The sequence below is a fragment of the Scyliorhinus canicula genome, chromosome 1 (genome assembly GCF_902713615.1).
Source record: "Scyliorhinus canicula chromosome 1, sScyCan1.1, whole genome shotgun sequence".
In the NCBI taxonomy this organism is placed as follows: domain Eukaryota; kingdom Metazoa; phylum Chordata; class Chondrichthyes; order Carcharhiniformes; family Scyliorhinidae; genus Scyliorhinus; species Scyliorhinus canicula.
The window spans coordinates 60647331-60670611 of NC_052146.1; the positions used below are offsets into that span (position 1 = coordinate 60647331).

General features: G+C 46.8%; 1 protein-coding gene across 3 annotated transcripts in view; it reads left to right on the forward strand.

Moving 5' to 3' along the window:
• Positions 1-3475, forward strand: part of LOC119962971 (coiled-coil domain-containing protein 60-like) — a 129083-nt gene extending 125608 nt beyond the window's left edge. For all 3 annotated transcript variants that reach the window (XM_038791381.1, XM_038791391.1, XM_038791399.1), the window contains one exon: positions 2927-3475. In XM_038791381.1, the coding sequence (XP_038647309.1) occupies positions 2927-3034 (108 nt within the window). In that variant the 3' untranslated portion in view covers positions 3035-3475. The remainder of the gene's footprint in view (positions 1-2926) is intronic.
• Positions 3476-23281: the final 19806 nt, after the last annotated feature.

Sequence of the window (23281 nt, forward strand, 5' to 3'; positions counted from 1 at the left end):
CATAATTTCCTTGTCTCGGTCTCCTTTTATAGTCTTGAGGCCTGTTCGTAGCCATACGATTTCGCCATCCTGTTAGTAGTGTATCTTCCATATTCTGCCTTATAGCAGGCTGACCTATTTGGGTCATCAGAGCCATTGGAATCAAATGTTTCTACAAAATTTTTTTTAAAGCTGCTGTCTGTTCGAATAAGGTATCGTTATCCGTAAACTGAACTCCTGTCAAAACCAGGAGCCTATCCATGTTGCTCACTCTAGCACAGTCAAGTAATTTAAAGGCCAACACAGACTGTGGAAATTCCAGCCTGTGTTTCTGCAGCTTTTTATATAGTCTGCCAAATTCCATTATATAGTCTTCCATAGATAAATCCTCCATTTTCCGGAACTTATCAAAATCCGACCATGCTTCATACGCACTTAACAAGTCATCTTTCTTATAAATCTTGTCCATATAAAGTAATAAAGTCGCCAGACCTTCTTATGAATCTAACTCTTCCAACTCCAGCTCAGAAAGCACTTTGTTTCGGATTTTACTGCGATATGGTAGAGAAAGAGCCAATGCAATACCTTGTTTTCTCTTTCCTAAAGCAGTCACCTTAGTCCACATAACTACTGCACTTCTCCATTGGTCGTATGACTCCCTTTCAGAAAATAGGGGAGGATAATCATAACCAGCCATCTTTGTCCCGGGTTCAGCCATGTTTCCTTTTTTTTCACTCCTTGGTTTGATCTGGAAAAATTGTATCTTTCAAGCCTTCACATTTACATGGCAACCATCCTCTGCTACCATTGTTAATATGTACTAGATGCTGCGGTATGAAGAGGCAAGAGTTCAGCTCCTTTTTCACCAACACACCTTTAATGGTTCAAACTCACTCTGCACAGAACTCTACAGATCATCACAAGCTCCAGAGTCCACCTGAAGCCCCTTTACATATTAGTAAATCATTGAACACTTAACATAAATGAGACAATCATTGAACACCTAACATAAATGAGACAACTAATTGCAATGTCTCTTAACCCATTACTTAACAATGCTACAGTTGTTTAGAACCTTGTTAAGGCTACACTTGGAATATTGCGCACAATTCCGGTCACCACACTATCAGAAGGATGTGAAGGCTTTGGAGAGGGTGCAGAGGAGGTTTACCAGGATGTTGCCTGGTCTGGAGGGTGTTAGCAATGATATCAATAGAGTGGATGGCCAGGCATTCTTTCCCATGGTGGCAGGGACAGTAACTAGGGGGCATAGGTTTAAGATCCGTGGGACAAAGTTTAGAGGGGATGAGCGAGGGAGGTTTTTTTACACAGAGGGTGGTGAGTGCCTGAAACGCGTTGCCAGGTGAGTTTTTGGAAGAAGATACATTAACGGCATTCAAAAGGCATATCGAAAAATACATGGATAGGATTGTGTATAGTGACATACGGTACAAGGAGGTGCTAAGGGTTTTGGCCAAGGTGATATCATGACCGTTACAGGCTTGGAAGGCGGAAGGGCCTGTTCTTGTGCTGTATTGTTCTTTGAATGAGATAATTGGTGCACAACAACCACAACACTTTTCAATGTTGTAGGTGTGCTTCCCCTCATCTCCATTGAATAAAGTTGTCTTCAGACTCCTTGAAGCCACAACCGCTCAGGAGATGTTACAGGAAATCACTCTCTGGAATTCACTTGTGCCTAATAATACGACCTATTTTTATTTTTTCTCGAAATTATAACATTTTCTTCCCCTATTTTGCCTCAGTTGACCATAGTTTCATGGTTCATAAACTAAGGCAATGAAAGTTTAGTCAACTATTTGTCTAGGAAACGATCACAGCTGAGTCCGGTCATGTTCTTGCCTGAAAAACACAATCTTCCAGTTGGACTCACTGGATAGCAAAACAAATCATTTTTTTTTCTACTTCTCCCCCACCCACACCCCATATGCCAATAGGATTTTGAGTTTAATTGAAGAATTGCTGTTGTGACACAACATAAACCAAGCAACAATACATGAATCAGTATGACACTCGATAGCATTCACCCACAAAGCCATAGACAGAACCCTTTATTCTCCTTTATTTCATAGGCCAGAATTTTACACCCCCCCACTCCCCCCGCCCCAAAGGCCCATTCAGATTTTTGGCGCCTTCTATCAAAGATCTAGTAGCTCCAGCCCTCTCCACCCCAACCAAGATCCCCCCACCCCCCTTCAGATTTTGAGCGGCCTCTGCTCAGAGCTCCAGCCCTCTCCATTCCAACCAAGGCCCCCCCCCACCCCCCCCATTCCCCCCTGCCGGCCCATCCCCTGACACTGAGATCACACCCCACTCACCCCCCCCAGGGGACCCCCTTCTCTCCCACCTCCAGAATCCCTGGTACTTACCCGAAATTCAGTCCTGGGACTTCGGTTCAGGCACACATTGCAGCACCTCTTCTGCCCACTGCAGTGCTGTCGAGAGCTGTTGGCCAAACTGATTGGCCAATAGCTCTTCAAGACAGGACTTCTGTCCAAGATTGGCTGCAAGTCCTGCCTGCTGCCAATTATCTTTTGGCATACGTTTCTCGCAGACTCTCAGGATGGTGGGAGCCGAGCACTCACCGTCCTGAAAATTTAGTCCATGCTGGAAGATGAAAGCATCGATAAAGTAAAGAGAGCTGAAAGGGTTTTTATAGAATTCTTATTACACTAAATTTACAAAGGTGCATGTTAAATATCGAGGGATTTAATTTTCTAGTGCAAGACATAAGAGCTCATATAAAATACACTTGGGCACTATTTTAATACCATTAGCCTGCTTTATTTAAACAACGTGTCAATGGTTTGAAACTAGTGCACAGAGAAATTGTGTGCAAAGAGACCAACCACCCTGTTGTGTAACTGTCCTGTGCAGAAGTATTAGTGCTGAAATCATCTATCTTGCCTTACCGTTGAATTCACAGTTTATGCGGGACAAGGTGGTTCTGATGCCTGCCGAGGACTATGATAGCTGGTTACAACTGAAATTGGAACTACCAAAGAGAATACAGAGTGCACCACCCCTAAGGTGAAAATCGTATAGAAGGAGGATGTTAAACATAAAGAAGGAGGATGCGACTCTGAGTTCATGGAACGCTTCAGTTTTTATTGTGCTTACTTTTGGTTAAATGCAAATAGACTGAAATTGCCCTGTGTAATGTTAATAATGAACATAAATGATATTTGTATTAAAGAATGCATTAAATTGACCCACTTGCTCTATAATACCAGGCAAAGGAACTCTTCACATGTTACTAATTTTGTACAATGAGATTTCACCCACAAAGAATGGTATGGTGATTGTTTTATAATTATTTCCTGATTATAGATTAAACCACAAGTAGTAAAGGGCGCAATAGATTCACCCATCATGTCAATGTAGTCCAGTAGAGGTAGTGAAAATGATAGAGCTAATAATGTAAAATTCTGTAATAGCAATGCATAATAATAGTAAATGCATCTCATTTCTGAATTATGTCATGAGTGAAAACTGTTGGAGATTTTGTATGTTGCACAGTTGTGTCCGTCTCTGTCCATTGTAACTTTTCTTGTTTTGCTACGTTATGGATATGTCTATGATCCTTGACTCTCTTAATTTCCTACTTCTGGTTATTCTGAGCTCCAAATGCAGCATTCCACACACCTTACATGCTTCCTCCATTGCTGATTCCTTGGAATTAAGGAAGTTGGGTTCGGCAGCCTGCCCCTCTCAGCAGGGAACAATCTCAGGAAGTGGTAGTTGTGGAGCCCATGGCTTCCTGTCCATTGGAACCAGTGCTTGAGAATCATGGGCTGTGGAAATCTCAAGATGCAGTCCCTGTCCAGACCATGGGGTTGCTTCTGGAAATTCATCACACCATCTGTTTCATTATCAATCTTTTTTTTAAATCTTGGTATTTCTCAGTCCTCACCTAAATAGTTCAATGAAATAAAACAGTCACCTGTTGAGGAGGTTTTAAACGAATGTGGCAGGGGGATGGGAACCAGATTTGGAAGTTAGAGGTCAGTAAAGAAGCAGCAACTAAAGCCAGTAAGGTACTAGATAGTATACTCATTGTGACTAAGGGGAAGAGTAGACAGGGAAGAGATGATGAATGCAAAGGGACAGGTGATCTGAGGTGCATTTGTTTTAATGCGAGAAGTGTAGCAGGTAAGGCAGATGAATTTAGGGCTTGGATTAGTACCTGGGAATATGATGTTATTGGTATTACTGAGACTTGGTTGAGGGAAGGGCAAGATTGGCAACTAAATATCCCAGGGTATAGATGCTTCAGGAGGGATAGAGAGGGAGGTAAAAGGGGTGGAGGAGTTGCATTACTGGTCAGAGATGATATCACAGCTGTGATTAAGGAGGGCACTATGGAAGATTCGAGCACTGAGGCAATATGAGTAGAGCTAAGAAATAGGAAGGGTGCAGTAACATTGTTGGAACTTTACTACAGGCCTCCCAAAAGCGATCGTGAAGTAGAGGTACAAATATGTAGACAGATTATAGAAAATTGTAGGAACAATAGGGTGGTCGTGATGGGAGATTATAACTTCCCCAACATTGAATGGGACTCGTGTAGCATTGGAGGCATAGATGGAGCAGAATTTGTAAGGAGCATCCAGGAGAGTTTTTTAGAGCAGTATGTAAATAGTCCAACTCGGGAACGGGCCATACTGGACTTGGTATTGGGGAATGATCCCGGCCAGGTGCTTGAAGTTTCAGTCGGTGATTACTTTGGGAATAGCGATCACAATTTCATAAGTTTTAGAATACTCATGGACAAAGACGAGAGTGGTCCTAAAGGAAGAGTGCTAAATTGGGGAAAGGCCAAGTATAACAAAATTCGGCAGGAGCTAGGGAATGTGGATTGGGAGCAGCTGTTTAAGGGTAAATCCACATTTGAAATGTGGGAGTCTTTTAAGGAAAGGTTGATTAGAGTGCAAGACATATATGTCCCTGTGAAAATGAGGGATAGAAATGGCAAGATTAGGGAACCATGGATGACAGGTGAAATTGTAAAACTAGCTAAGATGAAAAAGGAAGCATACATAAGATCTAGGCAACTTAAAACTGATGAAGCTTTGGAGGAATATTGGGAAAGGACAAATCTCAAACTCGCACTAAAGAGGGCTAAAGGGGTCATGAAATATCTTTGGCTCACAGGGTTAAGGAAAATCCAAAAGCCTTTTATTCGTATTTAAGGAGCAAGAGGGTAATTGGAAAAAGGATTGGCCCACTCAAAGACAAAAGAGGGAATTTATGCGTGGAGTCAGAGGAAATGGGGGAGATTCTTCATGAGTACTTTGCATCGGTATTCACCAAGGAGAGGGACATGACGGATGTTGAGGTTAGGGATGGATGTTTAAATACTCTAGGTCAAGTCGGCATCAGGAAGGGGGAGGTTTTGGGTATTCTAAAAGGCATTAAAATGGACAAGTCCCCAGGTCCGGATGGGATCTATCCCAGGTTACTGAGGGAAGTGAGTGACGAAATAGCTGGGGCCTTAACAGATATCTTTGCAGCATCCTTGAGCACGGGTGAGGTCCCGGAGGGCTGGCCAATTGCTAATGTTGTCCCTTTGTTTAAGAAGGGTAGCAGGGATAATCTAGGGAATTATGGATCTGTGAGCTTGACGTCAGTGGTAGGAAAACTGTTGGAGAAGATACTGAGGGATAGGATCTATTCACATTTGGAAGAAAATAGACTTATCAGTGATAGGCAGCATGGTTTTGTGCAGGGAAGGCCATGTCTTACAAAGCTAATAGAATTCTTTGAGGAAGTGACAAAGTTAATTGATGAAGGAAGGGCTGCAGATGTCACATACATGGACTTCAGTAAGGCGTTTGATACAGTTTCCCATGGCAGGTTGATGAAAAAAGTGAAGTCGCATGGGGTTCAGGGTGTATGAGCTAGATAGATAAAGAACTGGCTGGGCAACAGGAGACAGACAGTAGTGGTAGAAGGGAGTGTCTCAAAATGGAGAAGGGTGACTAGTGGTGTTCTACAGGGATCTGTGCTCGGACCACTGTTGTTTGTGATACATAAATGATCCGGACGAAGGTATAGTTTGCAGTTGATACTAAGATTGGTGGAGTTGCAGATAGTGTGGGAGACTGTCAGAGAATACAGCAAACTATAGATAGATTGGAGAGTTGGGCAGAGAAATGGCAGATGGAGTTCAATCCAGGCAAATGCGAGGTGATGCGTTTTGGAAGATCCAATTCAAGAGCGGACTATACGGTCAATGGAAGAGTCCTGGGGAAAATTGATGTACAGAGAGATCTGGGAGTTCAGGTCCATTGTACCCTGAAGGTGGCAACGCAGGTTGATAGAGTGGTCAAGAAGGCATACAGCATGCTTGCCTTCATCAGACGGGGTATTGAGTACAAGGGTCGACAGGTCATGTTACAGTTGTATAGAACGTTGGTTAGGCCACATTTGCAATACTGTGTGCAGTTCTGGTCGCCACATTACCAAAAGGATGTGGATGCTTTTGAGAGGGTGCAGAGGAGGTTCACCAGGCTGTTGCCTGGTATGGAGGGTGCTAGCTATGAAGAAAGGTTGAGTAGATTAGGATTGTTTTCATTGGAAAGACGGAGGTTGAGGGGGGACCTGATTGTGGTTTACAAAATTATGAGAGGTATGGACAGGGTGGATAGAAACAAGCTTTTTCCAAGAGTGGGGGTGCCAATTACAAAGGGTCATGATTTTAAGGTGAGAGGGGGAAAGTTTAAGGGAGATTTGCATGGAAAGTTTTTTACGCAGAGGGTGGTGGGTGCCTGGAATGCTTTGCCAGCGGAGGTTGTAGAGGTGGGCACAATAGCATCATTTAAGATGCATCTAGACAGATATATGAATGGGCGGGGAACAGAGGAAAGTAGATCCTTGGAAAATAGGCGACAGGTTTAGATAAACGATCTGGATCGGCGCAGGCCAGGAGGGCCGAAGGGCCTGTTCTTGTGCTGTCATTTTCTTTGTCCTTTGTTCTTTATTTAAAATCCCACTGTTGAATTCTTCACTGAAGGGAATGACTTCTGACTGTCATTGAGCATTCCAAATTAAGTGGCTTTTTGGCCCAACTGGTGTCAGTTCAACACACTTTGATAGCTAGAATTCAATACAAACTTTAAGAATGTGGCTTATCCATTAGTGTATGGCAACCACCAAGTTGAAATGGCCACAATTACACTCGCTGCAGTTGTCTCTGACAGTAGTGTATTACAGTCTAGGAAAATCACTTGGCAAAATTCCTAATATTCTCTGCCAGAAACACAAATGTGAAATGATTCCTTATGTTTATGGCAAACATTTCCAAACATGAATGAAGGTAGAAATTTATCATCATTCTCTCATTCTTTCTCTCCCTCATAAGCCGTATATGAACAGTGAAAGATGCTCCATTGCAATGGCTGTCTTTTAATTAATGACAAACTGTATTTATTGGAATTGATACAGAAATCCGGCATGTTATAAATTAGATACATGTCCAATTACTCCAGCCTTTTTATTCTCCATTGTTGCTTTCAAACTGTTGACAAGTAGCTTAAAATTAATCTTTTGTGCATAAATCCTTCTCCAGTGATACAGCCTGTAGTGGCACTATAAACAAAAAAGAAAGCAATTTCGGTGTCGGCCAACGGAAAATCCCACCCATGGATTCCCAATCTTTTACTATCAGACCCTTAAAGCCCAGAGAACTCAATCCCACAGCTGTTAAGATTCCCTGTTTGCTAACTTGTCCTATTTGAATTATGTGGCCCTGGAGTTTGATCAGTAAATCTTAAATTCCAATCGGTTAGTGTCAGCAACTTGAGACATGCAAATTAGCAGCAACATGGATTTAAACTTTCTTGGAAACTCCTGAACTCCAGTGTGGCCCACAAAATCACAAGCCCGGGTATTCCTTATATCAATAATACATGAAGAAATTTCTGGGGGAAATTGAGAGATTTTGAAAGCCCAATTGAGAGATGACGATATCGTGGATAGTGACCCACTACTGTGTTTAAATAACCTGATGAGACACTGTTGGAAATCACCCTGAACGATCTTGCTGGAATCTCGCCCTCATGTCAAGAATTGAACACCAGTCAACCCGTTCAATAGGGGAAGAGAAAAAAAGTGTCATGAAGGGAAAAATGTTTGGTACAATTTTGTGGTTCAGTTGGTAAAGCTTCCTTCTCTTGTGAATAAGTAAGGTGCCATAATTAATATCCATTATGCCAGATTTTTATTAATAAAGCCTTTTGTGTTTCTCTGCTTTAATTGGGTGGTAATTCTTCTAATTTCTGTTCATTTTAACTTTGGCTGTCTATGATAAAATCACTTTTTTAAAAATATTTTTATTACAACATTTTCCATTTATAACAAACATAATACACAATACCAACAAAGATTTTACATGATGCAATATATAAATCCCACCCAAGAAAGAAACACCCTTTCCCCAACAGTGAGAATTAACCCCCAACAGCTTATGGTGATTACTTCTTTAAAATAGGAAATTAATGGCTACCATCTCAGTTAGACCGACCCCCTAACAGTGTTTTGGACCCTCTCCAGATGTACAAATTACACAGGTCACCCAACCAGACCAAGGCACTGGCGGAGCAGAGGATCTCCATCCCAGCAGAACCGGCCTCCGGGCTATTAGGTAAAGGCAAGAAGATTTGCCTTCATCCCCCATCTGCAACCTCAGCTAGTCCAATACCCTGAAAATGGCCACCAAGGGACAAAGCTCCATATCAACATTAAGAGTCATTGACATGTTACTAAATGAGGTGACCCAAAAGCTTGCCACCTTGGGACATGAGCAAAACATGTGGGTGTGATTAGCTGGTCCCAAAGAACACCGCTCACACCTGTCATCCGCTCCCAAAATGAAACCGCTCATTCTAGCTTTAGTTAGGTGAGCCCGATGTACTACCTTAAGCTGAATTCGATTGAATTGTGCACAGGAGGGCGTGTAGTTCACCCTGCAAAAGGCCTCACATCACACGTCCCCATCTAAAATAGGCCCTAATTCTCCCTCACATTTTACTTGCACCTCATCGATCAGGGCTACTTCCGTTGACAAGGTTTGCCCACAGATGGTAGAAATGTTTCCCCTGACCAGACTCCGCCAGTGATAGATTCTATTCAACAAGGAGGATGATGGAGCCAAGGGGAATGAAGGAAAGTCTTCTGAACAAAATCACATACTTGGAGGTAATGGAACAAGTTCCCCCTGAAAGTTGAAACTTTGCCTATAATACCTCCACAAATAAAACCCAAAAACTATCAAGGTCCTTCCCCTCCCATGATCTAAACGTCGCTTCTAAACTCAATGGCGCATATAGATGTTTGCCACAGATAGATGCCAGCAATACAGCGCCCCATCCAGCCTCCATGGTGGGCGCTGACTAGAACCTGTCCCCAAGGCCAAGTCCACAAAGTGTGGAGCATGGTCCAAGCACGGTAGCACAAGTAACTAGCACTGGCTTCACAGTGCCAGGGTCCCAAGTTCGATTCCCTGCCGGGTCACTGTCTGTGAGGAGTCTGCACGTTCTCCCCATGTCAGGGCTGGTTTAGCTCACAGGGCTAATTGCTGGCTTTTAAAGCAGACCAAACAGGCCAGCAGCACGGTTCGATTCCCGTACCAGCCTCCCCGGACAGGCGCCGGAATGTGGTGACTAGGGGCTTTTCACAGTAACTTCATTGAAGCCTACTCGTGACAATAAGTGATTTTAATTTCATGTCCGCGTGGGTTTCCTCCGGATGCTCTGGTTTCCTCCCATAGTCCAAAGACATGCAGGTTAGGTGGATTGGCCTTGCTAAATTGCCCTTAGTGTCCAAAACAGTTAGGAAGGGTTATTGTGTTAACCCAGCTGGGCGCCAGGCTGATGCTGAGCCTCTGGTACAGGGTTACCCGGAGCTGATGGAGACGTTAGGGTTCAGCTGGGACATTCAGAGGGAGATGTCAGCGACACTCCAGCAGGTCCATAGCGAATTGCAGGAATCGTAGAGGCTACAGGCTCAGAAGATGTCGGCGACAATGTGTGGCACTGGGGCCAACACTGCTAGGGTGCTGACTGCAGTGGCGAGCCTGGTGCATGATGTCAGCACCATTAGTAAAGGTTGTCCATGGCATTGGGCAACCAATGACGGCCATGGCTGAGGGTCTTGGCAGTATGTACGACTCACTGGGGGATGTGACCCAGTAGCAGACTGACTCTGATGAGGTTCTGCGGGACATGTCCCGCTCTCAGATGGGAATGGCCAAGGCACTGCAGAGCATGTCCCAGTCACTGAGGAGCATTGCCGAGGGCGTTGACACCATGGTGCAGACATCGGGGTGCTGCCAGGGCTGGCAGAGCCAGATGATGCAAGGTGAACCACAGGGCCATATGGGCATCATGTGGGCGGAGGGGGCGCTGCATGCCAACCCAGACCTGTCCTATGAAGGGGGAATGTTGGCCACCAGCTCCCTAGAGTGCCACCCCTCTGATGAGGCTGCATCTCGAGGTCAGCACACGGGACAGGACAGCACGGCTGTGCATGTGCTGTAGACAAGTTAGCTGGGACCCTCTGGCCCCAGAGGATGCTCGCCAGGGGCATCAAAGACCATGGGACGATGGAAGCAGCTGGCTGCCTCCACCTTAGATGTGCATCCTGGGGAGACACCTAGACGTAGCGGTAGAGCCAAGAAGATTAAGCACGCTGAGGATCACTGAGGGGGGAGAGGTCAGGGGTCCAGTAGGGTGGGGGGGGTAAAGGGTATGGTGAGGAGAGTGGGGTGGCACCATTGCTCGTGGGTAATTGTATGACACCTGTGACACATTACAAACATTTGCGCACAACCAGTATAATGCCTCTGTGACCTTCTTCCGCAATGTGGGCCAAACTCTGAACCCTTGGCCCATCTCTCCAGGTGTCTCCCCCTCCCCGTGGCACTCACCCACTCTTCAGCCGTAGACATGTCCCCGGGGTTGTGTCCCATCTCCTTGGTGTTCGAATATTGGTTGCCACGTGTGTGGTGTTGCCTCCCGCAGTGTTCAAGCACAGTGTCCAGGTGCGATTGGAATGCTAGGCAATGACTCCCATGTGCTAAATGGCTCGCTCACCCACGGGAATCCACTTGGGATAAGTGAAGTGCTCACTTAATGACGATAGCCAATTCCCTATTAGCCGAGGTTTTTGACAGTGTCCAATGGGCCCTGTCTAACTCCGGTGGGTGGGGGTCCATCGTCCCCCATCATTTTTGCAAACATTTGCTCAGGATATGAAGGAGGATTCGGGCTCTCTATCCCCTCCGGAAACCCCACGACTCTCAGGTTCTGCCTCTTTGAATGATTCTCGAGATCGCCAGCCTTGGCCTTCAACCTCACGGGCTGGATTCTCCGCTGGCGGGATTCTCTGTTTTGCCGGCGCCATGGGGTTTCCCGACGGTGTGGGACCCCATTGACAGGCCGGCATAACAGAGAATCCCGCCGGCGGGTTGAGGCACAAATGCGGTGCGGCGAGACGGAGAATCCAGCCCCCTGTTCTCATCAGCCGCCATCGTTATTCCGACTTCCAGCAAAGCAAGCTGCTCACCGTGCCTGGTTAGTGCTTTTTCCTCGAGTATTTCACCATCTTTTTCACCGATTCAGTACTTTTTTTCCAGTTCAATAGTTCATAAGATATAGGAGCAGAATTAGATCATTCGGCCCATTGAGTCTGCTTCGCCATTCTATCATGGTTCCTCATTTGCCACCTGCAATGTTAGAGACCAAGAGCTGGATTGTGAAATCAGCCAGAGCATCTCCCCCCTAGAACATATGACCTAGGAGCGGCAGTAGGCAATTTAGCTTCCCAAGCCTAAACACCTTGAATGTGATCATGGCTGATCCCATCCTTGCCTCAACTCCACTGTGCTGCCCGTTCTCCATAACCCTTCAACCCATTGCCAATTATAAATCTGTCTAACTCCTCCTTAAATTTACTCACTGTCCCTACATCCACCACACTCTGGGGTCGTGACTTCCACAAATTCACAACGCTTTGGGAGAAGTAGTTTTTCCTCAAATCTGTTTTAAATTTGCTACCGCTTATTCTAAGATCATGACCTCTCATTTTAGAATGCCCCACAAGAGGAAGCATCAGCTCCACGTCTACTTTATCCATACCTTTTAGCATCTTCGATACCTCAATTAGATCTCCCCTCATTCTTCTAAACTCTAGAGAGTATAGGCCTGAACTGTTCATTCTCTCTTCAGACTACAAACCCCTCATCTCTGGATTCAATCTAGTGAACCTCTGCTGAACTGCCTCGAATGCCACTTCGTCTTTCCTCAAATAAGGTGACCAAAACTGCACATACTCCAGGTGCGGTCCCACCAATGCCTTAGACAGTCGCAACAACACTTCCTTATCTTTATACTCAATTCCTTTTGCTATAAATGGCAACATTCTATTTGCTTTCTTTATTATCTGCTGTACCTGCATGCTCGTGCTCTGTGACTCAAGGACACCCAGATCCCTCTGCATCGGAGCACCCCAAAGTCTCTACCCATTTAGATAATAAGTTGCCTTTCCATTTTTTTGACCAAAATCCATGTTAAACTACATCTGCCAAATTTTGGCCCACTCTCCTAACCTATCTGTATCCATTCCTAAGGTTCTTAATTTCTCATTGCAACTTATTGTCCCACCTATTTTTGTGTCATCTGCAAATTTGGCTATAGAAGCTGCTATAGCCGGACAGGGCGCAGTGCTTCCTCGAACGAACTTCGTAAGTTCTCTGCCGCCAGTCTCCATTGTTTGTCGAAGTGCGCCTCAAATTCCTTGGCCAGCGCACTAGCCGGCATGTCTAGTTATCGGGGAGATCGCGACACGGCATCCGCCATTTTGTCCATGGAGGAGCTGCGCAACACCTCCGCATCGGTCGACAATTTGCTTTCTGTGGTTTGTTTATTCCCTTTTTTTCGGGATTAGAGCAGCTTTATACTTCACAAAAAATGTTTTAATGTGGAAATTTCCTCCCGCAAAAAGGGCTCTAAAATACAGATGCCTGTGGGAGCTGCCCAGTGAGCATCCTCACCTCACAAGACATCACCGGAAGTCCTCGACAAAATCACTCTTGACTCAACTTAAATTGGAATTCATGTGTTATTTTTTCTTAAATCAGAACCTACAGCAGAGAAATGGGCTACTCCACCGAAGTGGTTTCAAACCTGCCATATAATTCTAAGGGTGAAAATCATGTTAATAGGTTAGAAGAAAATGTTTTGCCTTACTAAATGAAGTACGAGAGTAATATGCGGTATGTTACAAACTATGTTTCAAATGGACTGCCGTGATTCTGTGCCTCTCTAATCAAATCAGAGGAACAAGCAGTAATGAAACATGAAATATTTGTGATTCGCAAATTGCTTTCAGGTTGTTAATTATAGAAAAACCAGGCGCCTATCATTTAAAATTGGAGCTTCAGCTTCTAATCGTCTGTTATTTGCTTCCCTCTTGTTGAAATCAGCAGCTTGGTGAAATACTGAGCTTAATGGATGATGTAAGATACATGTCCCAGCAAAATATATTGCTTACTTCAACGTGCATCTGAGGTTTAAAAAGGTTTATCCCCAGTACAATGCACCAGAGAGCAATGATTATGAAAAGCAAAGAGTAATAACAATTGAGCTCTGTTGTGCTTAACGTGAATCTTTAAATTGTTGACTGCGAGACCCCACAGGGATTCCTTTTCTGTGCGGACACTTTATTCAAACATGCTTCTACAGATTAGAGCAGATTGCAGCGGTTTGCAACAAGTGAAGGTCCGTAATTAACTGGGGCACGGCCCTGATTGCTTTCTCATTAATTTGGTAGATGCCAGCTTCAAATTCAGTTCATTCAACTGCAGCCGCCACTTGGAATCCTGGCTCCCGGAACACCAAATGTGCTTTGTAGCTGCCAAAGTGTTCGGTCTGCTTTAGTTTCAGTCATGTTAGCTTTGTGTGGTGATCCACCACTGTGTAATTGTGTGTGTGCCTGTATTAGATGTACAGCAGTACCTGTACTATAGGTTCGCCGGTAGCCCCTGCCGGCTAGCTCCGTCCACAGGGAGCCGTATAAATGTGTATGAGTTCTCCTGAGCTGCCATTCTACCAGTTGCAGTCGGAGGATAAACATCTAACTGTAATAAAGCCTCTCTTGTACCGATTCGAGTCTTTAAGTGCAATTGATAGCGCATCACTTTGCCCCCTCCAAATCACTGACTGGCACAGTCACGCTCACTAATCACTCCCTGTTTTTTTCCCCTTTCTTGTAAATTAGTGATTGCATCTCGATCAAAGTTTTGTGCTCATCATGCCCCAGATCCAACATAGCGAAGCATCAAAAGAATGAAAAAAGAGCCAGTGAGTCCGTGCTGGTTTCTTCTGAACTGCAGCTGAAAACATGATAAGCAGCTGGCAATCGACAAACCTCGCGTGTCAACAGCAATTAATCTCTAATTGGCCCCAGGATATTCTGTGTCGGCAGCAATGAGACATTGTGACCTTAAAAGATGGGTCGGAATAAACTTTAATTAAACCTCAACAGCACAATAATATTGCAATCCTGAAATTACACTGTGGGATATCATCAGAGAAATTCAAACATGTTTGGTGGAAATTGCTCTCATTTTTATTTAAAGGGTGCCATTACACATGTGTTTGCAACAGTTGAATGCCGCTGGTAAAATAATGGAGAGGGGAATTTCAAACTAACTGATTAGGGCTCCAAGTGGAGTAGAATTCCTTTGTGTAATTTCAGGAGGATTGGAGATGAGACAATACTGGAATATCATAGACTAACTCAGCAACATGAGTGATTTGATAAAAGGTAGAAGCAGCATTTTCAATTCTTTTGAATTACGTTCAGTAGTTCTTGAATTGAGGAGTAGACTATCACTGCAAAAACAGCAAGTTTGATTTTATCAGTTTACTACTTTCTGTTTCCTCTCGTCTTGTCCCCTACACTGTTCAACCTCAATGGTTGGCAGCCATTCATACACCAGCCCTCTAACTCAGGCCTGTCCAACATTTTCATGCGAGGGGCTACATTTCAACTTTATTCTCACTCAAGGCACCGCGGGGCAAATTTCAAAAAGGTAAAGTTTCCTGCAAATTTAAACATGAATTTCAATTAAATGTTGAAATATGAAGAAGGCCTACTTGTGACAATAAGCAATTTTCATTTCATTTCATTTCATTTCAAATGAACTGGCTGAGCGAAATTAAAGCAATAAATTGATCATTTAAAACAATGAGTAATTATTAAAGTTGACCAGTGGATGGCACAGTGGTTAACACTGCTTTCTCACAGCGCCAGGGACCCAGGTTCAATTCCAGCCTCGGGTAATTGTCTGTGTGGAGTCTGCATGTAGGCCATCTAACCTACACTATGCCCTTATCATCTATATGCTTATCAAACAAATTTTTAAATGCCCTCAATGTTGGCGAGTTCACTACTGTTGCAGGTAGGGCATTCCACGGCCTCACCACTCTTTGCGTAAAAAACCCACCTCTGACCTCTGTCCTATATCTATTACCCCTCAATTTAAGGCTATGTCCCCTCGTGCTAGCCACCTCCATCCGCGGGAGAAGGCTCTCGCTGTCCACCCTATCTAACCCTCTGATCATTTTGTATGCCTCTATTAAGTCACCTCTTAACCATCTTCTCTCTAACGAAAACAACCTCAAGTCCATCAGCCTTTCCTCATAAGATTTTCCCTCCATACCAGGCAACATCCTGGTAAATCTCCTCTGCACCCGTTCCAAAGCTTCCACGTCCTTCCTATAATGAGGCGACCAGAACTGTACGCAATACTCCAAATGCGGCCGTACTAGAGTTTTGTACAACTGCAACATGACCTCATGGCTCCGGAACTCAATCCCTCTACCAATAAAGGCCAACACACCATAGGCCTTCTTCACAACCCTATCAACCTGGGTGGCAACTTTCAGGGATCTATGTACATGGACACCGAGATCCCTCTGCTCATCCACACTACCAAGAATTTTACCATTAGCCAAATATTCCGCATTCCTGTTATTCTTTCCAAAGTGAATCACCTCACACTTCTCCACATTAAACTCCATTTGCCACCTCTCAGCCCAGCTCTGCAGCTTATCTATGTCCCTCTGTAACCTGCAACATCCTTCCGCACTGTCTACAACTCCACCGACTTTAGTGTCGTCTGCAAATTTACTCACCCATCCTTCTGCGCCCTCCTCTAGGTCATTTATAAAAATGACAAACAGCAACGGCCCCAGAACAGATCCTTGTGGTACGCCACTCGTAACTGAACTCCATTCTGAACATTTCCCATCAACTACCACTCTCTGTCTCCTTTCAACTAGCCAATTTCTGATCCACATCTCTAAATCACCCTCAATCCCCAGCCTCCGTATTTTCTGCAATAGCCGACCGTGGGGAACCTTATCAAACGCTTTACTGAAATCCATATACACCACACCAATTGCTCTACCCTCGTCTACCTGTTCAGTCACCTTCTCAAAGAACTCGATAAGGTTTGCGAGGCATGACCTACCCTTCACAAAACCATGCTGACTATCCCTAATCATATTATTCCTATCTAGATGATTATAAATCGTATCTTTTATAATCCTCTCCAAGACCTTACCCACCACAGACGTTAGGCTCACCGGCCTATAGTTACCGGGGTTATCTCTACTCCCCTTCTTGAACAAAGGGACCACATTTGCTATCCTCCAGTCCTCTGGCACTATTCCTGTAGCCAATGATGACCTAAAAATCAAAGCCAAAGGCTCAGCAATCTCTTCCCTGGCTTCCCAGAGAATCCTAGGATAAATCCCATCCGGCCCCGGGGACTTATCTATTTTCACCTTGTCCAGAATTGCCAACACTTCTTCCCTACGCACCTCAATGCCATCTATTCTAATAGCCTGGGTCTCAGCATTCTCCTCCACAATATTATCTTTTTCTTGAGTGAATACTGACGAAAAGTATTCATTTAGTATCTCGCTTATCTCCTCAGCCTCCACACACAACTTCCCACCACTGTCCTTGACTGGCCCTACTCTTACCCTAGTCATTCTTTTATTCCTGAAATACCTATAGAAAGCTTTTGGGTTTTCCTTGATCCTACCTGCCAAAGACTTCTCATGTCCCCTCCTTGCTCGTCTCAGCTCTTTCTTTAGATCCTTCCTCGCTTCCTTGTAACTATCAAGCGCCCCAACTGAAACTTCATGCCTCATCTTCACATAGGCCTCCTTCTTCCTCTTAACAAGAGATTCCACTTCTTTGGTAAACCACGGTTCCCTCGCTCGACCCCTTCCTCCCTGCCTGACTGGTACGTACTTATCAAGAACATGCAATTGCTGTTCCTTGAACAAGCTCCACATATCCAGTGTGCCCAACCCTTGCAGCCTACTTCTCCAACCAACACATCCTAAGTCATGTCTAATGGCATCATAATTGCCCTTCCCCCAGCTATAACTCTTGCCCTGCGGGGTATACTTATCCCTTTCCATCACTAACGTAAAGGTCACCGAATTGTGGTCACTGTCTCCAAAGTGCTCACCTACCTCCAGATCTAACACCTGGCCTGGTTCATTACCCAAAACCAAATCCAATGTGGCCTCGCCTCTTGTTGGCCTGTCAACATATTGTGTCAGGAAACTCTCCTGCACACATTGTACAAAGAACGACCCATCTAATGTACTCGAACTATATCTTTTCCAGTCAATATTTGGAAAGTTAAAGTCTCCCATAACAACTACCCTGTTACTTTCGCTCTTTTCCAGAATCATCTTCGCCATCCTTTCCTCTACATCCCTAGAACTATTAGGTGGCCTATAGAAAACTCCCAACAGGGTGACCTCTCCTTTCCTGTTTCTAACCTCAGCCCATACTACCTCAGAAGAAGAGTCCCCATCTAGCATCCTTTCCGCCACCGTAATACTGTCCTTGACTAGCAGCGCCACACCTCCCCCTCTTTTGCCCCCTTCTCTGAGCTTACTAAAACACCTAAACCCCGGAACCTGCAACAACCATTCCTGTCCCTGCTCTATCCATGTCTCTGAAATGGCCACAACGTCAAAGTCCCAGGTACCAACCCATGCTGCCAGTTCCCCTACCTTATTTCGTATACTCCTGGCATTGAAGTAGACACACTTCAAACCACCTACCTGAACACTGGCACCTTCCTGCGAAGTCAAATCTGTGCTCCTGACCTCTATACTCTCAATCTCCCCTACCCCAAAACTACAATCCAGGTTCCCATGCCCCTGCTGAATTAGTTTAAACCCCCCCAAAGAGCACTAACAAATCTCCCCCCCAGGATATTGGTGCCCCTCAGGTTCAGATGTAGCCCATCCTGTCTATAGAGGTCCCACCTTCCCCAGAAAGAGCCCCAGTTATCCAGAAATCTGAATCCCTCCCGCCTGCACCATCCCTGTAGCCACGTGTTTAATTGCTCTCTCTCCCTATTCCTCATCTCACTATCACGTGGCACGGGCAACAACCCAGAGATAACAACTCTGTTTGTTCTCGCTCTGAGCTTCCATCCTAGCTCCCTAAAGGCCTGCCTGACATCCTTGTCCCCTTTCCTATCTATGTCGTTAGTGCCAATGTGGACTACGACTTGGGGCTGCTCCCCCTCCCCCTTAAGCTCCCTAAAGGCCTGCCTGACATCCTTGTCCCCTTTCCTACCTATGTCGTTAGTGCCAATGTGGACTACGACTTGGGGCTGCTCCCCCTCCCCCTTAAGGACCCGGAAAACACGATCCGAGACATCACTTACCCTTGCACCTGGGAGGCAACATACCAAACGTGAGTCTCTCTCGCTCCCACAAAATCTCCTATCTGTGCCCCTGACTATTGAGTCCCCAATTACTAATGTTCTACTCCTTTCTCCCCTTCCCTTCTGAGCAACAGGGACAGACTCCGTGCCAGAGGCCCGTACCCCATGGCTTACCCCTGGTAAGTCGTCCCCCCCACAAGTATCCAAAACGGTATACTTGTTACTCAGGGGAACGACCGCAGGGGGTCCCTGCACTGACTGCTTCTTCCCAGTCCCTCTTACAGTTACCCATCTATCTCCAGTCTTTGGTGTAACTACTTCCCTGAAGCTCCTATCTATGATCCCCTCTGCCTCCCGAATGATCCGAAGTTCATCCAGCTCAAGCTCCAGGTCCCTAACACGGTTTTTGAGGAGCTGGAGTTGGGTGCACTTCCCACAGATGAAATCAGCAGGGACACTGACGGCGTCCCTCACCTCAAACAACTGTCACTTGCCAACAGCCCCTCCACAAACCACCTTCAACTTAGGCTGACCGCACTGCACGTATGCAAATTCCCCCAGAACAGCTGATCAGTAGCTCTGCTCTGCTGCCCTCTGCTGGATGCTTGTCTTCACTCAAACTCCTTGGGTCTCCTTCGCCGGTTCCCCTTCAACTTAGGCTGACCGCACTGCACGTATGCAAATTCCCCCAGAACAGCTGATCAGTAGCTCTGCTCTGTTGCCCTCTGCTGGATGCTTGTCTTCACTCAAACTCCTTGGGTCTCCTTCGCCGGTTCCCCTTCAACTTAGGCTGACCGCACTGCACGTATGCAAATTCCCCCAGAACAGCTGATCAGTAGCTCTGCTCTGCTGCCCTCTGCTGGATGCTTGTCTTCACTCAAACTCCTTGGGTCTCCTTTGCCGGTTCCCCTTCAACTTAGGCTGACGCACTGCACGTATGCAAATTCCCCCAGAACAGCTGATCAGTAGCTCTGCTCTGCTGCCCTCTGCTGGATGCTTGTCTTCACTCAAACTCCTTGGGTCTCCTTCGCCGGTTCCCCTTCAACTTAGGCTGACCGCACTGCACGTATGCAAATTCCCCCAGAACAGCTGATCAGTAGCTCTGCTCTGCTGCCCTCTGCTGGATGCTTGTCTTCACTCAAACTCCTTGGGTCTCCTTAGCCGGTTCCCCTTCAACTTAGGCTGACCGCACTGCACGTATGCAAATTCCCCCAGAACAGCTGATCAGTAGCTCTGCTCTGCTGCCCTCTGCTGGATGCTTGTCTTCACTCAAACTCCTTGGGTCTCCTTCGCCGGTTCCCCTTCAACTTAGGCTGACCGCACTGCACGTATGCAAATTCCCCCAGAACAGCTGATCAGTAGCTCTGCTCTGTTGCCCTCTGCTGGATGCTTGTCTTCACTCAAACTCCTTGGGTCTCCTTCGCCGGTTCCCCTTCAACTTAGGCTGACCGCACTGCACGTATGCAAATTCCCCCAGAACAGCTGATCAGTAGCTCTGCTCTGCTGCCCTCTGCTGGATGCTTGTCTTCACTCAAACTCCTTGGGTCTCCTTCGCCGGTTCCCCTTCAACTTAGGCTGACCGCACTGCACGTATGCAAATTCCCCCAGAACAGCTGATCAGTAGCTCTGCTCTGCTGCCCTCTGCTGGATGCTTGTCTTCACTCAAACTCCTTGGGTCTCCTTTGCCGGTTCCCCTTCAACTTAGGCTGACCGCACTGCACGTATGCAAATTCCCCCAGAACAGCTGATCAGTAGCTCTGCTCTGCTGCCCTCTGCTGGATGCTTGTCTTCACTCAAACTCCTTGGGTCTCCTTCGCCGGTTCCCCTTCAACTTAGGCTGACCGCTCTGCACGTATGCAAATTCCCCCAGAACAGCTGATCAGTAGCTCTGCTCTGCTGCCCTCTGCTGGATGCTTGTCTTCACTCAAACTCCTTGGGTCTCCTTTGCCGGTTCCCCTTCAACTTAGGCTGACCGCACTGCACGTATGCAAATTCCCCCAGAACAGCTGATCAGTAGCTCTGCTCTGCTGCCCTCTGCTGGATGCTTGTCTTCACTCAAACTCCTTGGGTCTCCTTCGCCGGTTCCCCTTCAACTTAGGCTGACCGCACTGCACGTATGCAAATTCCCCCAGAACAGCTGATCAGTAGCTCTGCTCTGCTGCCCTCTGCTGGATGCTTGTCTTCACTCAAACTCCTTGGGTCTCCTTCGCCGGTTCCCCTTCAACTTAGGCTGACCGCACTGCACGTATGCAAATTCCCCCAGAACAGCTGATCAGTAGCTCTGCTCTGCTGCCCTCTGCTGGATGCTTGTCTTCACTCAAACTCCTTGGGTCTCCTTTGCCGGTTCCCCTTCAACTTAGGCTGACCGCACTGCACGTATGCAAATTCCCCCAGAACAGCTGATCAGTAGCTCTGCTCTGCTGCCCTCTGCTGGATGCTTGTCTTTACTCAAACTCCTTGGGTCTCCTTCGCCGGTTCCCCTTCAACTTAGGCTGACCGCACTGCACGTATGCAAATTCCCCCAGAACAGCTGATCAGTAGCTCTGCTCTGCTGCCCTCTGCTGGATGCTTGTCTTCACTTAAACTCCTTGGGTCTCCTTTGCCGGTTCCCCTTCAACTTAGGCTGACCGCACTGCACGTATGCAAATTCCCCCAGAACAGCTGATCAGTAGCTCTGCTCTGCTGCCCTCTGCTGGATGCTTGTCTTCACTCAAACTCCTTGGGTCTCCTTCGCCGGTTCCCCTTCAACTTAGGCTGACCGCACTGCACGTATGCAAATTCCCCCAGAACAGCTGATCAGTAGCTCTGCTCTGCTGCCCTCTGCTGGATGCTTGTCTTCACTCAAACTCCTTGGGTCTCCTTCGCCGGTTCCCCTTCAACTTAGGCTGACCGCACTGCACGTATGCAAATTCCCCCAGAACAGCTGATCAGTAGCTCTGCTCTGCTGCCCTCTGCTGGATGTGCAAGTTAGGTAGATTGACCATTCTAAAATGCCCCTCAAGTGTCCAGGGATGTGTAGGTTAGGTTAAGGGGTTATTGGGATAAAGTAGTGATGCACGATCAATCACTACTGAAGCGAGATTCTAGTCCAATTGAAGGCTTTAATGAACAAGTAGTTACCCCAGCAGCTCCGGTACAGAATGACTGCTGTGGGTGAAACACAGACTCTTATTCTCCGCTTGCTGGGCGGAACCAGCAGGCAGGGTCTACCACTCATACTACAGTATAAGGTACATCCCACCTAGGTACCGCGATACCCCTAATATAGCCTACCACATTCACCCCCTGTTTAAAAAAAAGAATCCGGCGGGGGTGGTGGCCTTGCTTTCACGGTAGTAGAGGTTATAGCGGTACCCTTCGGTGCCTTTACATGCAATACACATATTTACAGACAATTATTTACAAGTTCATTTTGCAATGAAACTATCAGCCGGCCGGGGGCCCAGGTCGTCCTCTGCGATCGTCGCAGTCCCGGCGGTGATGCTGGCGTCGACTCGGGCACCCGTGGCACTGGGAGCGTGTTGTCTTCAGCTTCATTGCATCCGGATGGGGCCAGTGGGAGGACGGATCCTCCTGGGAAGGGGGTTGCGGTGGTGTGCGCTGGTGAAAAAATGGTTGGGGTTGGTGGGGGGGGGGGGGGTGAGGGGGGGATCTAGCAGGGGCCAGATCCCGGAGAGAGACCGTGTCTTCTCGGCCGCTGGGGTGCGCCACATAGGCGAACTGGGGGTTAGCATGGAGGAGATGTACCCTCTCGACCAGTGGGTCCGACTTGAATGCTCGGACATTTTTGTGGAGTAGGACGGGTCCGGGGGCTGCCAGCCATGTTGGGAGTGAGGTCCCCGAGGATGACTTCCTGGGGAAGGCAAGGAGACGTTCATGAGGTGTTTCGTTGGTAGTAGTACACAATAGTGATCGGATGGAGTGAAGTGCATCGGGGAGGTCTTCCTGCCATCGGGATACTGGGAGATTCTTGGACCGCAGGGCCAGTAGGACGGCCTTTCAGACTGTTCCGTTCTCCCTCTCTACCTGCCCGTTTCCCCGGGGGTTGTAACTGGTCTTCCTGCTGGAGGCAATGCCCTTGCTGAGCAGGAATTGACGCAGCTCGTCACTCATGAAGGAGGACCCCCTATCGCTATGGATGTAGGCGGGCAAACCGAACAGGGTAAAGATGCTGTGGAGGGCTTTAATGACGGTGGCAGCCATTATGTCGGGACAGGGGATGGCGAAAGGGAACCTGGAGTACTCATCAATCACGTTTAAGAAATACGTGTTGCGGTCGGTGGAGGGAAGGGGCCCTTTGAAATCCACGCTGAGGCGTTCAAAGGGGCGGGAAGCCTTCACCAGGTGCACTTTCTCTGGCCTGTAGAAGTGCGGCTTGCACTCCGCGCAGATTTGGCAGTTTCTGGTAACGGCCCGGTTCGCCTGTGGAGACAGCAGCAGCCGACCGGGCCTGGCATACTGCCACAAGGTGCCCCTTCTTCCCGCAGCCCTTGCAGATTGCGGATTGGG